This window comes from Plectropomus leopardus, chromosome 17, assembly GCF_026936395.1.
Source record: "Plectropomus leopardus strain MGB_pleo_1.0 chromosome 17, ASM2693639v1, whole genome shotgun sequence".
Taxonomy (NCBI): Eukaryota; Metazoa; Chordata; class Actinopteri; order Perciformes; family Serranidae; genus Plectropomus; species Plectropomus leopardus.
The window spans coordinates 9,323,027-9,340,688 of NC_142192.1; the positions used below are offsets into that span (position 1 = coordinate 9,323,027).

At 38.6% G+C, this 17,662-nt stretch overlaps 1 protein-coding gene across 3 annotated transcripts in view; it reads left to right on the top strand.

Annotated features, from left to right (window-relative positions):
* Window positions 1–17,662, top strand: part of csmd3b (CUB and Sushi multiple domains 3b) — a 463,214-nt gene that overhangs the window by 394,768 nt on the left and 50,784 nt on the right. For 2 of the 3 annotated variants that reach the window (XM_088090049.1, XM_088090047.1), the window contains 7 exons: window positions 2,096–2,284; window positions 2,993–3,170; window positions 8,111–8,256; window positions 13,210–13,290; window positions 14,255–14,368; window positions 14,505–14,693; window positions 14,994–15,152. In XM_088090049.1, coding sequence (XP_087946175.1) covers window positions 2,096–2,284; window positions 2,993–3,170; window positions 8,111–8,256; window positions 13,210–13,290; window positions 14,255–14,368; window positions 14,505–14,693; window positions 14,994–15,152 — 1,056 coding nt within the window. The remainder of the gene's footprint in view (window positions 1–2,095; window positions 2,285–2,992; window positions 3,171–8,110; window positions 8,257–13,209; window positions 13,291–14,254; window positions 14,369–14,504; window positions 14,694–14,993; window positions 15,153–17,662) is intronic. The other variant, XM_088090048.1, reaches the window with a different exon arrangement.

Sequence of the window (17,662 nt, forward strand, 5' to 3'; positions counted from 1 at the left end):
GTTTTAAAATGCATTGCAGTGATCGGAATACAAGTGGACAGCAGTGACACATTGTAGTTCACACGTGTCTATCATGCAAATCATTACTGCCTGCAAGGGGTTGGAAAAAATAGATACATCACCGTATTGCAATATTTTGTGTGGAAATATTGCATCGACAGATGGACACAAGTTTTATTTTTTAATTATATATTATTATCAATATTGCAACTTTAAATTAAACTTTTGGTAGCTCACTAGAATAATGAAATCTATTGTTTTTTCAGTCTACTAGATATAGTTAAGTGCACTAAAAGTGACTGAGGTGTAATGAACAGATTAAAAACGTCAGATCAACAGATGTTGACAAATAATTGCAATATGTCACAGTATAGGTTAGCACAATACTCTGCATACCTCACATTTAACATTTAAAAATGCTATAAGGTGGTATCGTGACTTAAGTTTTGTTATGATATCATATTGCGGTGCCTCTAGTGATTCCCTCCCCCACTACCTACATCACTACTGGTAGAGGGTCAAAAGGTCCTGCACGCTGTTGTTACATCAACAATCTCAACAGTCGAGTTATCGGTTTTGTCAGTACAGTTGATGATATCACTGTCAGCAGAATCTCTCGCTTCATAGGGCAAAGTCATGGACAGTCATGCAACACTTTGTCCAACTCAAACTAAAATGGTCAAATTATAGAGCGTTGCTGAGCCGTCACCAAAACAACCACAACTTCCTGCATTGATGATGTATTTTCCTGCATCAGGATGCAGATGTGTAGTCTTATGTGTCCCAGACCACCTCTGCAAGTGGCTTAAGTGATCGGATCACAATGCATCATGGTGGTCAGTTACATGTGTACTTGGTGCTGACCTCTCCTGAACTCATCGCCATAGATGTATTTTAAAGTCAAGGGTAAACAAGGTCCTTCTTATAGACTCAACAAGAAGTAATCCCTCTCAATTGTCACTTATGACCCACTCTCACTATGTGTTGTGTATTTTCTGCAAAGTCTGCCTTCTGCCTGTATTTTTTGTGATTGGGGACGTTTATGGGTGTGCAACCCCACAGTGTGAAGGTGAGGTCAGGGCTTTTTAAAAAGGTGGAAAAAAGGTGCCAGACTGTTAGCAGCAGCCATCCAAGAGACACAGTGCTGAAAAATACGCAAACAAAGTTAGGCGAAATGCCACAAGAAAGTGAATCCGTGGGTATTTTTTACTTTCACTTTTGTGGGTGCGGTAACTGACAAGCATTGTTACTGCAGAGTATACCTTTAATTACTTTATTTTTCAGGAGCAACTAACAACAGAATTATTTATTTTTTCAGACAACAATAAAAAGTTTCTTGACTTCTAAAGCACTAGCCAAAAAATTACAGGGTTCATACAGGTCTTCATTTTTTGATTAATACCAGTGATGAGACGAGTTTTCTATTTATTTATCTGACACTTTAAAAGGTTTTGAGCAGTCTTATATTTGTTATGACAAATCTTGTAGATGGCCTAAATGTGTTACGGCTAATTCCATTAATGTGCAAATGACTGTGTCTGATGAATAATACCTTTTATCTTGTGACAAGGGCACTGCCAACGTGTTTTAAAACAGTAAAAAAATAATCTGAACACTGGCAGTTTTATTATTTCCACGACCATTGTTTCTGCTAATGTTTGTCTGTCTCAGTTGCATATTTTTCTTCAGTCATGCTTGACTCTTGTAACTTTGGCTATGAAAAGTCACTGTGACTAAAATGTTTAAATGGCAGACTGTCAGATTTAATTTGAGGGTATTTGGCAACATCAAAAGAACAAGTATGAGCTTCTTTGGTGCTTTATACCCTTGTCAAAAAGTTGGTGATCTCAATCTGTATCTTGAAGTTTACAGCTGTTTTTTCTTTCTTTTACCTCTCCGGCATTTTAGTGTTATTAACATTTTGGCTGCGGGTTGCAAGAGGTTGGAGGAATTGTGATTTTTTGTTTTTTTTGCACTTATTATTTGTGATGTCAGTGTTAGATAGGATGTATTCTCTTTATATGAATGACTTGTGTTTAGGTTTTTTTTCATTGTTTCTGTTTTCCCTTACTAACCTGAGTTATTGTATCTCAAGCCTATCAGCTCCAGAGTTGCCCAGACCCTCGGCCATTTAGAAACGGCATTGTGATTGGCACAGACTTCAGTGTTGGGATGACGGTGTCGTTTGAATGTCTGCCTGGATATTCTCTGATTGGAGAAGCTTCACTCACATGTTTACATGGAATCAGCAGGAACTGGAATCACCCACTACCACGATGTGAAGGTAATATACATTGTTTTTGCTCCTACCTGCCAACACTGTTTCCTTGATATTTCTATTACAATAAACCAGTTGATATTAAATTCTATGCTGAGAGCACAGTGGGGGAAAAACATATGAAGCAATTACAAGCGTTATGCAACTCGTAAGTCAACACAAAAATTAAATATATTTCCCTGTACGTTGGAGGAATGCGGAAACCTTAATTACACTAGAGAGACTACAGGATAAATCTGGAGAAAATAAGAGAGGTGTCTGGCATGTTGTTATTATACATTCCCAGCAGTTAAATGAAATCGTTAAATAATATTATTATAACTTTATGACAAGTAACTGCCCAGTAATCCAATTCATATTATTTAACTGCATTCTTTTTTTATTTTAAGACAAGACTTAAGAGCACTGACACTCATTTGAGGGTCCTTAATTTATTAAACTGTAAATATTCTAGTTTATACCTCTCAGCCATGGTAGCAATACACCACAGATGAGCAACACCTACACTCCCGAGAAATACCTGCGCTGCAGAAGTGAAATAAAACTGTAATGACAATTTATTGAAGATATTAAGGTGTTATCCAGTGGTCATTACATGACTGATAGAGATGTGTCCTCTCCCGGTCATCCAGACAATTACTGAAGCTTTGCTGTGGTATTACTAATTTGCTGGTAATTTATTAAGGGTAATTCTGTTAATATTCCATCTCACAGCTCTCTGCGGTGGCAACATCACATCATTAAATGGAACCATTTACTCTCCTGGTCACCCTGAGGAGTACCCCAACTTCCAGGACTGTGTGTGGAGTGTCAGAGTCCCTCCTGGACACGGGATTTACATCAATTTTACTGTACTGAGCACTGAGCCCATATACGACTACATCACCGTCTGGTGAGTATGATTTAGTTATTTAATGAACTTGCTTTTTCACACCTTTAGACTGTATCCTTAAAGAATAGCTGAACAACAAAATAAGCATTTGTATATCAGTTACTCAGTGTATGTTGCCGTGAATTTGTAAAGAAAACATTTTTATAGCATGCCTCCAGTGAACAAAGTATCAAGAAAAGGCAAACACTCTTACCACAGCAAACTGTTCACACAACTGTTCACACACTCTTATACAACTTGTGCAATAAAACCAGTCGTGTGCCAGTAATTAACCTTACAATTTCAGTGTTTCACACAGAATTAGAGTCTGAATGTGGCAGTAGCTGATGACAAGGGGGGTGGAGGGCGATGGGGGGTTGTTCAGATCAGCAAACTTTCTATTTTTTTAGTATGGCTGTGTCCCTTTGTGATCATTATGTCTTTCCAATTTCTGAGGTTTTCGCAGGTCTTTGAATGCAGCGCAGGTGAAAGAGGGTTTTTGAGTTTGAGGTGTGGAGAAATTAGTATTTTGTGACATGATTGATCAGAGCTGATCAGATTGATGGATTTGAGGAGCAGCTCCTGCTGAGGTAGTTGAATGCAAACTTTTAACTGAATGGTGTGTGTATACACACAGGTGGTCCCCGTTTACTTCAATTCATAAAGAATTTTTGCCTTTTTCTGGATTCTCTGATGACTTTTGAGGCATGTGAGAAATACAGAGTTTTTTTTCAAGAAGTCAAGGTAACATGTAAATGATTTACAAATGGTCAAAGTATTCCTTTAACTGACACTGTTCCTCCATATTAAGTGCCTTTACTTGTCAGTCTTGTCCGCCCTTTTCTGGGATTCTAACTGAACAGCCTTTTATGTTTACCACATATGTGGAAAACTTCTGATACACATGCACGCACCTTCTCTCTCACACAGGATGTCATGTTCTTCAACATCTTTTCAGAGCTGGCCACTATTTGGCTAAATTCCTGCAAGGGTTACTATGACTACAGACATCTCCCCTTGAATATAAAGCTACTACATAATTTCCTTATTGTCATGTTTTATCCATCTCTCTTTACCCATAAGTCTCTCTCCCTTTCCCTCTGCTTCTCACACCATCTTCAAGTCTCAGTCGGCCTTGTACTGTATGTAATATACGATACATCTTTCTCTCCCTACCTGCCCAGCCTTGGCTACTCACTTCATTATTCTCCTGAAGGGGAGCAGCCATTGGCAACAGGAGACATTTTGTCAATGCAAAAGGTTTAAACAGTGCTTAGATACCATGTTACATAGTTGTCTGCACGTACAAGGTGGCAGCAGAACCATAAATAGGTTGTACATTTCATTTCTATGGCTGCCATGTCGCTGCCCCGTCTCGATAGCTGAAGTAAATAGACAGCAGGGTGCAGCATCAACAGTTTAAAAACGTCACCTGGCACACAGACATGGAGAGGCAGGGCGAGGCAGGGAAAACACAACAGCCGCAGTGTGAGACATGGTTTGCTGCTGATACATTCCCAGGTATTTTTAGACCACAACAGAAGGACCAAATGTCTCTCTAGTACTTTTGTTAGCCTGTCATGATGTAAGCACTGTCAACGGTCCAGATTTCCAGGTTTGTCTGTTTCTGCAGCCCTCAGGAAACTCTTTAAAATTATTCTGAATAAAATTTCTGTTACCTATTTAGAAAGTCTGGCAACACAATGTACTTTTTTTCGGCACGTACCTGGATGAGCCACAAGTATAAAACACTGACTATATCAAACAATTACTTTAATAGTCCTCCTCCTTCCGTGAAAGACAGGTACACCAAGAGATTAAACATTGTAAGCTAGAAACTTTGCCCTCATTCTCTCCCTAAATAAATGATCCCATCAAGTGACCTAAGGTCAATCACTATGATATCTGCAACTATCTGCCCAGTCTCCAGTTAAGTTAATGTCACCTTTGGGAAAACTTTACTTCAGGAGGATCTAAATTAGTTACAAATAAAAACGGAACAATTTCATGCTCAGTGCACCACCACACACCACCTACTTAATGCCAACAACAGTCTGAATGTCTAGGTACAACTGTCAGGCCTCAACCTCTGTAAACAACATGCGGTTGAAATATTTTAATGACAGTTTTTCATATGTAAAGTTAAACACTCTCATCATCACTCAATCAACAGCTAACAACAGGTGAAACTAAACACTGACCAATAAGTCAGACCAGAAATGTCTGTCTACACACACCAAATTAATAGTTAACTTAAGCCTTCAAAGTCAGTTGGTTAATCGGTTAGTCTTTATAATGTTAGGAAATAGTAAAACAATTCACAAGAGCCCAAGACGTCTTTAGATTGCTTATTTGGTCCAACCAGTGATCAAAAAGCCAAAGAATACTAATGCACAATAATGGAGAAATAGGAGAATAGCAGCAACTGGAGAAGCTAGACCCAGAGCATGTTGACGGTTTGTTTGATAATTGATAATACCTATTAAACAATTATCATATTGTTGCAAAATAATGGTTTCCCATGTCAGAATGCTGCCTGCATGTTACAAATAGACTGTATTAAAATTGGACTTAGCCACCATGATGTCACCCACTAGTTCCGAGACTCCCCTTCTGAAGCCTTAAATTTGTCATTTTTACCATCACCATCTTGGATTTTTGGAGCCAGCAGTGCACAGATTTGAAAATGAGAGTGGAACTAACCCTAACGTTAGCTTCTAGCTTATGCACAGTGCATATAGAGTTACTCTTTGGTTAACAGTGATAATCCTAAACCTGATTTTTACTAGCAAAAAACAGGCTTAAAACCATTCAAACAAAATGTAGTTACCAAAAAAAAAACCTGAACATGTGACTCCTTAGGGGGTCTTTTAGAACAGTCAAATGTTGAACGAAACATTTTTGGTAGTGGTTTTGCTTTTACTCTGTGAATCTAGGGTTACGCTACGGTTGCGCTACCTAACCACCTGGTGCCGTTACAGCAACTTGTCAATGGACGGTACTCAACTTACACTCAAAGGGCACACGTCTTTATTATGTTCAACTTTAAGCCTTAAAGATAAAGATGTTTAATTTGGTCAGTTATTTAATAATTTACATACAGTTTTCATGAGCATTGAAGTTAGCCATAGAAGTCAAAAGCATTTTTTATGTACCCGTTTGTAAACATTTTTATTTCTGCTGTAAAGTTGGGCATTTCAATATCGGTCTCTATGGATATTTACACTCTTTTGGATCCAGCCTTAAGTGGCCATTAGGGGAACTGCAGTTTTTTTGCACTTCCTGTTGGCATCATTTTTCAGCCCTGGAGAATGTAGTTTGGTATAACACAATCATATCAACCAAATGTGAAAGCTTTTCGGAGCATCTTAACACACTTGACCTGGAGAACAACTTTAATTTCACTGCATAGCTTTTATTCACTGCACACACGATCGAGTGCAACAGCTTGTTGCTTTTATTTTGAGTAACAGTATAGTTGTTTTAGTGTATAAATGTTTTTCAGTGTATTGATAGATGTAGCTCATGACTACAGTAGTCAGCCTGCCTTTCCCACGCCCCAACACTGTTGAGCCATGTGCTGTCCACCCACAGCCGTGTCTGTGAATTCCATGAATTGGTCTCACAGCATGTTCCTGACCCTGCTGTCAGATCGAAAAGTGGACAAACTGCTGAACTCACACAAACCAAAGACAGCAACTACATGCAAACGCACACAAAAACCCTCACAATCTCAGTCACACAGCCACAAAGTTGGCTCCCTGTAGAGAGCACAGTGTCAGTGGTAAAGGTGTGATTTTCACAGCGGTTTCCTCAGTCCAGAGCCAGCCAACCTGACAGTCAGTTAGTCTGCTAATTGGTCTCATACAGCGAGGCTCTTTCATAGTGAGGATTATCATATATGTCCCAGATGTTACCTCGCACGACCTCATACACCTCACGCCTCCTCTGTGCTGTGTATGTTGCTATAATGTGCACATAAATGTTACGGTGTGTCAGCATCAGCAATTATCAACAATGGGAAGCAATGAATGAAAGAACTCAGAACCGTTCAATGTGAATTAGACTGGCGAATGATTCCTTACGTAACCTGACAGGTATAATTGGCCTCATCCAAAAACACTTAACAGCAGGAAATAATCATTCCATTTAACTTCATGATGATACTTTTTAATCACTGATAATGAGCCGACTATTGGTTAGTTCCAGTCTGACAGCTGGTGGGTCGGTCATTAAAGGTGAAATATGCTCACGACATTGTGCGGAGAGCCTGACCTGCCAGTTGACGGATATCTTCCTGTCTGCCTCCTTTGGTAATTGTGTAACTTTTCATGAATGCCAGACTGATATTAGTGGCAAAACTGAAGCCAAGTGTACAACAGGACTCACATTTGTTATTCTTATGATCTGACGACAGTTTGATCAATATTTATGAACTTGAGCATCCCAAAGCAAGAGTAAGAGAGCCCGGGCTTTGAACTGTGTTGTTATCCAGAGACAACAAAAAGGAGCAGCTCTTTTGTAAGTGAAGTGGAATCTGAGTTTGTGAAGGTTTTATGACTAAATGAGCTTTGTGACATTGTAGTTTGGATTGTTTTTAGAGGGAAGATGAGCCCATATGCGTGCACAATCACTCCCGGTGCCGGCACTTTGTCACACAATGTCCAACTCCATTCGCAGTCAATGGAGCAGCTCCAGGTTTTGCCTCATGAATATCGTCAACTCTCTTCTATCTTTGTTTCTAGCCTCGGAGAAACCATTTCATGATCACAAATAGCCATTTAACTGTCAGAGATGACTGCAATAACTTATTCAAATTGTATTTTAGGTTGACTTTTCTCACCCACTGTTCTATAAAGAAAGATCAAGTCCATTCTTTCATGGGTCTTTAGTGTCTGAGTTCCCCCTTTGTAACACAAGTTTCTGTATGTGTGTGTGTTCCTGTCTTTGTTTCTTCACAGGGATGGTCCAGACCAGTCATCTCCTCAGATTGGTCAGTTTAGCGGGAACACAGCTTTGGAGTCTGTCTACTCGACTTCCAACATCATCCTTATCAAATTCCACTCAGACTTCTCCGGCGCCGGCTTCTTTGTCTTGAGCTACCATGGTGAGAGAGTAACAGCATTATCAATTCTGTCACAGAGCTAGTGATGGAAACATTTGATTGAGTTTGCTTAGTTAAAATACCATTCTCATTAACTCTCTCTGCAGTTGTCCTGAGGTGTAGTGGTAAAACTATAATGCTATCATTAGTTGTGTCCGCAGTGATGGCATCGATCTGTTTTGTTGTAGTGCTAGACTCTCTTCAACTTCTTCCTCATTACGTTCCACTCAGACCTGCTCCCTTTGACTCATTCTGACTCATGAAGTTTGGCCTCTCAGCGGAACTTTTTAGTCTCTGAAGTTGGTGTCTTTGTTACAGCCAACCACACTAATAATTTATTAGTCACAGTGGTGCTATTGATAGTTTTCATTGTCATGGCTACTGCAGAAAAGGTCCTCTTCAGAGTTATTGAACACCTTAACATTTCATTGGTGTTCTCGATCTGATTTCATCTTTGAGTGTACTGAGGGGTTTTTGAATCCCACCTCTCCTGCTGGGTGTATATCCAGTTAGTTTAAAAGATAGCAGTTGGGCTTACAAATGAGTCATATAATGCCAAAACATAGTCTGCGATATGTGATTGACTTTCAGGTGATATGGAACCCTTTTTTTTTTTAAGGTTTCACTTGCTTAATAAAATACCACAGCGATTCTTTTGATCATTCATTCATTATCCGTAACTGCTTATCCTGTCAGGGGTGGTGGTGGGGCTGGAGTTTATCCCAGCTGACACTGGGCGAGAGACAGGTTGCAAGACTATTCATGCTCACATTCACACCTACAGCCAATTTAGAGACACTGATTAAGCTAACCTGCATGTCTTTAGACTGTGGGAGTAAGCTGGAGAACCCTGAGAGAAACACAAACTGACACAGGGAGAACATGCCCCCACCCCAGGTTTGAATCTGGAACCCTGTTTCTGTGAGGAGACGATACTAACCACTGCACCAGCTTGCTACCAACATAACTTCTTCAGCTGCGTAGTATTCACATTCTGTGTCAAAGTATTCATGGCTACAGAGCCCCTAAAGGAACATGGTGGAAAAAACAAAACAAAACAAAACGGTGGTGGAAAAAGAAAATAGATGGTGGAAAAAAAATCTTGTGTTTTCACCATTTCATTTTTCTTTTGCACCATCAATTTTTTTCCAACATGTAAATAGTTTTTTTTTCCAACATCTATTTTTTTTCACAGTCTTTTTTTCACCATCTTTGTTTCTCCCTCATGTCCCTTCAGGGGCTCTGTAAATGACAAATACAACAGTTAAAAAAAAAAAAAAGAAAGATGTGTTAACGAGTTTCTCAAAAAAGCCTGAGCACAAAGGCCTTTAGTCTAAGGAGCAATGAGGAATTTTTTTCAGCAGAATTATTTGCACATTGTGGTACTGATGGTTGCTTGTTTAACTAAAGCTAATATAACAAAAATATTCAACAATATTAAACAAAAGGAATATTTATTCTTAAAAACGAGAGTATCTTCAAAAAGTCTCATTTGGCACAATCGCCAGATTTAAGAAACGTGTATATATATTTTATGTCGCCATTGTACACACATACACACAAACAGTCATCTCCTCCATAGTGTTGTGGAGATTGTATTTTTGCTGGTCCTGAGCTGCTCTTTCTCCATGTCAAAACTGTCTATGCCATTCAGGTTTTCATTTCATTTCAATCTCTTCGCTGTGGTCCTTCAGTGCACTTAGATTTCCCTTTGTTTCCGACCTCCGTTTAAGATGAAATCCCTTGGCCCCTGTCTTTTTTTTTCTCGTTTTGCCTGTCTGCTGGCAAACATCAATCTTCAAACTCTCTGGCTTGTGTCGTTTTTCCCCACTGTCATGTGAAGACATTTAACCCCATGCTTTCACTTCTGTCTTTGACTTGAACATTCAGTCAGTGATTTTAAATGGCTAAAAATTGCATATCAAATATTGAAACCTGAACCTGTATTCCTTTGCTTTCAATGTTTAATGTGTTTTTTGTGTGCTTTTAAATAGTACATAAACTTGCATACATGAGTAAACCCTCATCATATTTAAGAGCAGGGTAGTACAGTATGTTATCTCTGCTGTTTATAATCATAGTTTATTTACTATTTAGTGCAGGGCTCTAAAATGTTTTTTAGGCCAAGAACCCCCTAGTTTAACGAGGGCAGACTCCCCTTAATACATATATTGTAAAAAATTAAGTCGCACTTGAGATAATTCTCTGAATGTTTTCAGATCTTCTCTTGTTTTCGCTGCCCGTAGCTGCTAAGTCAGCAGCAGTTGTAGCATGGCGAGGTACATTAGCTTTACATTCTGCACTTTCATTGCTGGAGATACACAGTGACAAAACGATCCATTGTGGCTCACAGGAATATCTGTACATTATGAATAATAATAGAGCTACTTGACCAGTGTGTTTCAGTAGTTGGAGATATAAATAAGTCAATTTATCCATGTTATGTTGGATTCATGTTCATAGATTTATAATAGTACAGATGCCAGGTGATCTTGTGTATATTTGTCTTATGGCAGGACCCCAGGAAGATTATTTGATGCCTTGGTAGCAACTAATAGGGATCTTTTTAAAAAAATAAATAAATAAATCGAATCACTCCAATGGAGTTGCTCGCCTGGCACATATGCCAAAAAAAAAAAAAAAAAAGCTGCCAGGTTTACTTCAGCAGTATGCATCCTACTGAATATACACAGTAGTGTTTCTCCTGCTGGCCCCTTCCACGACTTACCGCTCACCTCATAAACTTTACAAAGTGATGACGTCACATATTTATATCACTTTTTCGTGGCTTTAGGGAAGTTTTACAAATATTAAACCTCAATGGATCAAAAATTTATAACAGAAGGATTCCTGATTGACTCTTCAGTTCGAGGTTCTCTATTTCCACTACAATACCGCAAGTGACCACTGGGAAACATTGCAAGGCTTAGCAGCTTTCCTGGGGGCCTTGGTATTTTCACATATATTAAAAAAATAAATAAATAAATAAAAATTAAATTAACCCTTTATGAGTCATGGTCCCCATATTGAAGACCTCAGGTTCAGTGTTTATAGTAGCTGAGAAAATCATGAAATTAATTGCATTATGTTTTTACCTTTTACTAAATGATAGGAAAGATTTAGAATATAATTTGAGATGAACCTCGTCTTGACAGCCATCGCAGTGCATTATGGTCAAATTAAAAAAGGCTTTTTTCCCTGAATGGAATTGATGATTTCCACCACACAGTGAAAAAATGCTGTTTATATTCCTCATCCTTGTCAGAAATGTTCCCAAAGAGCTGCATTTTTGGATTAAGTTTTAATTTGACAGAATGGCTTCTAATGAGCCTCGCGTTCTTCAGTCTTCTACTCACCGCAACACAGTTTGTCATTCAGTCAAATATGTGTATATCATTCACCCTCTCCCTCATGAAGCTCATACTTGCTTCTCAAAAGTTTCTGTTCCATGCTCTTTAGTGAAAACATGTCAAGTTGCCTTTTTCCAACAGGCTTTCCTTTTTTAGACAGATGTTGCGTTGTTAATGAATTTCTTTTGGCAGGTTTTAACTGTCAGCTGTCACACTCACACAGGAACAGTACCATCTGATGGATTCAAGTTTATTTTCAATTTCTGCTTTATTGGAGGATGTACAGGACAGAGTGACAGGAGATGATGGATAAGAGTGAGAGGGGATTACATGTATGGTCGAGGTTTTTAGTATTATTTTGTCACTTCTGTTTTATAAGACGACGGGCGAGAGTGAGAGGTAACCACAGTGTAAGGAGAAGGACCACCTGGATAGTAAGGAGGTGACTTAAATTCCTTGTTAAAAAACATAGGAAGAATAGGCACCATTACCGATAGAGTTTCATCAGCAGGAGGTTGTCACAATAAGGGACAAAGTTTCAACATTTCTGCCTCAGCGCCCTTCGGTGACGCCAGTGAAATTCAGAATGTCACAGTTTGCATCTGAGACAGCTGCGGAAGTGCAGTTTTGGCTTGAAATGCCAAATCAGCCCCAAAGGACACATCAATCCACTGTTTGGGGATGTTTATCTAAATCATTGTCCCCCCCCCCTATTTATTTATTTATTTCTGGGTCAAGGTTCTGAATGCCAGCACTTCCATGCACAGATGAGGACCATACAATGGCGGATAATGTTGTCATGGACGTGAGACTGAGAAAGCCAATGTGGCATGAATGTGGAAGGAGCTATAAAAAATGGTCTTGGAGCTTAGTGAGATCAATGACTGCTCACAGCGATCCTCTCCTCTGCTCTCACACACAGGAGCATAGACACAGCTGCAAACACACATGCACATAAACTGGCACACATACACACACCAACCACAGGGCTTTGATATGCATGAGAGCAGCAGATACTATTGGCAGGTCTCATTTTCATAGTCAATTTCATCCTGACTTATAGCCCTCAGCCCTTTCTCCCTCTCTCTCCCTGAGTCCTCCCCTCTCTCTGTCTGTCTCTGTCCGTATTCTCTCCCTCCCTCTCTCTCTGTTAGTGAGTGATCTATGGTCATGCAGTAATATTGATTACAGCCCTCAGCTCAGTAGCTGTGAAGTCAGTTCCTTTTTATGATTCAAGGCGATGCCGTATCTGTGTAGCCGGTCTGTATTTGATTCCATGCTTTGCTGGCCCGACCATCTGAACTTAGAAAGTGAAGTTAAACTGAAACCAGTAAGATTAAATAAAATAGACAAAAAAACGGGTTCAGCCACTATTTGGTTTCCTTCAATATTTCTCACTCTCTGGGCAGTTGTTCCAGGCACAGACGGCTGGAAGCTTGCACAATGGTGCAGGTAAAATTCACAGTAGAAAAAAAGTGACTTCTTGCCAGTTTACAAACTTTTTTTCCTTTTTCCTCTTCCAGGTTAGGTTTACCGACCACATTTCCTCTCACACATTCTTATAAGATGTCCCTTTCTTTGTCCTCTGCTGTGTCTGTTCACCCAGCCTACCAATTAAGGGTTTGCCAGCCTCCTCCAGAAGTGCCCAATGCTGACATGCTGATGGAAGACGGCGAGTTAGAGATAGGTGAGTTGTCTTTCTGCCTGCAATGCCTCTCGACATGCCAATTTGATGGAGGAAGCAAACTTGGGATGTTTTACTTTCCAGTTCCTAACATGAACAAAAATCATCTTCTCCAGAAAAGATATCTGACTTTTAAACATGTCATACACATTCAGTGTACACCGTGAATACAAAAATGCAAGCTTGGATGTAAATTCACTGCAGAATTCATTATTGTCAGCACAGATGATGATACACTGTTCAAAGTGGTGGAGAAAGTATTCAGATCCCTACTTGAAGAAAAGTATCAATACCTTTCAACAGAAATACTCCATTACAAGTGAAAGTCCTGCATTTTAAAATATTATTCCAATAAATGTCCATCAGAATTTTTCTGAAAATTAGCAGCGGTGTAATATAACAAAGTAATTCTACTTCTATTTTACAGAATGTGATTATAGAGGTTATACTTTTTAGTTTATCATTTTTATTTTTCATTAGGTGTTTTTTGGGACAATCTGTACTTTACTTGAGTTTTTATATTATTGTCAACATTCACTTTTACTTCACTACATTTCCCCTTAACATTTTATTTACTTAGAAAAATATTTAGCTATTTACAAAATAGGGAAGGGAGGGAGGAAGGGACGTATGGACGAACAAACTAATTGGAGGGAAGGAAAACACTGGATTTTGTTATTTAGTGTAGTGTAATGTACTCTTCATTTTAAGGTGGTATACATGTTACAAAAAAAAAAACATAATAACTTTCTCTGTTCTGACTGCTTGTTTTTTTTATGACCAGCATTGACTTGAACTCCCACTTTCAATACCTAAGTGCATTTAATATAATAAAAGTACTTCTGATACGTAAGTTACATTTCACTACTGACTGCAGATTGTAGAAGAAATTAACAATTTAGTTTCCCTCTCACTGCACTGACTTTGCCTCCTAAATACTCATTGTTCATCACAATTCTGTGTTCAGGTGACATCATCAGGTACAGATGCCATCCTGGATTCTCATTGGTTGGCAGTGAGATTCTAACATGTCGCCTAGGAGAAAGACTTCAGATGGATGCGCCACCTCCAACATGTCAAGGTGTGAATACGTCAATACAGTACAAGTGATACAAGCAAATGTTTTTAGTTAATCATTCCAATAGATAATGTTGACATAATTGTGTTGTGTACTAATTTTGCATCACTTTTGCCACCCTGTATTTTTCTGTCCACAGTCCAATGCCCCGCGCACGATGTGCGATACGACTCGTCAGGTGTCATCTTGAGCCCTGGTTGGCCAGAGAGTTACCCCAACCTCCAAATGTGTTCATGGAGCGTCACAGTAGAGAAAGGATACAACGTCACCATTACCTTTGAAAGTTTCCACACTGAGAGAGAGTTTGACGTGTTGGAGATTTTTGATGGTAAAAAAAAAAAAAACACTCAAAAGCACACACACTGATTTTTATTATAGTAAGAATTCAACCATGAAGTGCAGTACTTTATTAGAATCACATGTGAACACACACCCACATGGCTACACTTTCTTTATCAAAGGAATAAAGGTGTTCTGATTATCACCATGGGAAAACTGAACGTAGAATTATAACCACAAAAATACAAAGTACCAAAATAAAAACCAGTTTATTCCTATTTTGCCATTCATTCTCTTTGTCTCTCTTTCTCTCTGTCCTCCTCCTCTCACTTTATCTAATCTCTCTCAGGCCCAACACCCAACAGTCCCACTCTGGCAACGCTGAGCGGTGACCTGCCGACACCCTTTAACCTCACAACCTCTGGTCACCAGTTCCTGGTTCGCTGGTCTTCAGACCATGGCACGAACAAGAAAGGCTTCAAAATTCGCTATGTTGGTGAGTACCAAAGTATGTATCCCAACTTTATTTTACTACTACTTATATTATCATAATGCATGGAAATAAGGACAGAGACAGACAGAAAGACAGAGACATTTTGAGTAAAAGAGCACTTGGAGGAGTTGTTCCACCTCTAAGTTGTGTCAGCATATACATTATAATTAGTTTAACTTACATGCTAAGATGGAGAAAGTTTCTCAATCTTTGATTTTGAAGAGAAAGGAGTGATTCTGGAGAATATTTAGAAAAGTGATGTTTTTACAGTATAATTGACTTTTTTTTCAATCATGCAATTTGTCCCTTCATCTTCAGCTTACTTTTCGACCTCACTTCTGTCTGTCTCCTAAAGCACTTTACTGAATTGCATTATGGGCTAGTTGTTAACTTTTATTCACTCAAGGAAAGCTTGATGAGCGCAGATGCCGTTTCACAGCAGTCTTTACATTTAGACCGTCTTGCACCTGGGCCTGCTAAGTATAACTTTAGACTGCCGGGCATTAAGCACCTTCACTTGGGTAATGAGGCTTGAGTGCTATATTCAAGGGCATTTTTTGACATTTAAAGGGGGAGGAGACAGTATTACCTGTTCAGCTGGCTTTTTCACTTCATACCGAGTCGTCAGGAGGCTGCTTCTTTAACCTTTAAAATACACTGTTCTGTATGATAAATTATACACTGAATAATAACAGAAAAGCCTCCCTGGACTCTCACATTCAGTAACCTTCGTTGGTAGCTGTGATTAATGTGAGCACCTGCAAGGATTGTTAAACATACGCTGCAAGCCAGTGATGGAAAAAAAGCAGCGTGAATTTTTTTCTCAAGTAAAAGTAATATTACTGTGTAGAAATACTCTGTTACGAGTAAAAGTCATGCATTTAAAAACTTACTCCTGTAAAAGTATAAAAACAGTCCTCATAAAAATGTAATTAAAGTACCCAAGGTAAAAGTACTTATTAAGCAGAATGACCCATTGTAGAATAATATATTTTATAATACTGCATTATGATTATTGATGCATTCATGTGTAAAGCATCACTACTGTTTCTGCTGGTAAAGGTGGAGCTAATTTCAGCTACTGTATATACTGCAGGATAACTTCATCTATAATAAAAAATCTGAATTTATTGATTTAGTTAATTTTGTATAAATAAAAATGTACAATATTGGATTCCATGTTGTAGTAGACTACACAGTAGCATAAAATGGCAATACTCAAGTAAAGTATTTCAAAATTTGACTTAAAAAATACTTCACCTGCAAAATAACCATTTAATGTCAATTACTCACTGCAAAATATCTTGAAATTGTTAAGATAACTTTGTTTTTATCGCATGCCTCCACAGTGAATGGAGAATATAAAAAGGCAAACATTCTTCATAAACTGAAGTCATTTGGGACCACGTTTAACAACAACAAAACTATATCAAAACATCCATTTACAAACTCCTACACGACTCCTGCAGTATAATCTCATAAGTCTCACCTTTGCAGTTGTATGCTAAGTACTTCCTAACACATACATTTTTTTGCAAAATGTTACAACACTTCTGCCTCTGAGTTGCACGTCCAAGAGTGTTTGTACTTATGTGTTTTAATTATTTAATGTGTTTTGTAAGTACTGAGCATACGAGTGGGTAAGTGATACTTGGATTACACTGCAGGAGTAATCTGAGAGTTTGTAAAAAAGTGTTTTGTTGTAGTTTTGTTGCCGTTAAACAAACCCCCTATGAATTCATACATGAAGAATGTTCTCCTTCTTTACAAATTCAAGGTAACAGAGAGTGAGTACAAATCATTTTTTGTGATGTATTCTAAGCTATTTGAGTAAATGTACTTGATTACTTTCCACCCTTGTTTTAAACCTAATTATATCATGGTTAAACTTAATTACTGTTTTTGTATATGACAGTGTCCTTCTGCCCCCACTGAGAGAAAACAAAATCTGCTCAGTTTGTAATTACAAAGTGAATATTAAAATCTTCCATAATAATAACTGTTTTCTCATTATAAAAATATTCTAACTTTTTCTTGTTTTAAGAAGAAACTTTGGCATTATAACAACATAAATTCGCATTTCATTAAAACTAAACTTGGGTGATTGATGCAGCAGTTTAATTCCTTAAGTATATGCCATGAGGGAATAGAGCCTGGACTGGATCTAATGAGGGATTGTCAGCTGGCTGCTTTGCCTACATGCTCGTTCGACGATACCAGCCCTTTCTGTGGCCATCAACTTTTAATGCTTTTAGAAAGTAGCTGTGTCAGGGTGCTTTAATAAGAAATCACTGACATGATGTGATCTCCAGCACTGTGTTTTTGACGCAAGGAAAATACAGTAAAGAGAACAAAACTGACAGAGCAGGGACATATAAAACAGACTCATCACTAATAAATAAGAACAGGGCTCTTGTCCAGTTTGAAGAGTTACAGACCAGGCAGTTTGCCCCAGTCAACATCTAACTGGACCAAGGCCTGGTTATATGACGGAGGAACATACGGAAACTGCAACAGGCAACTTA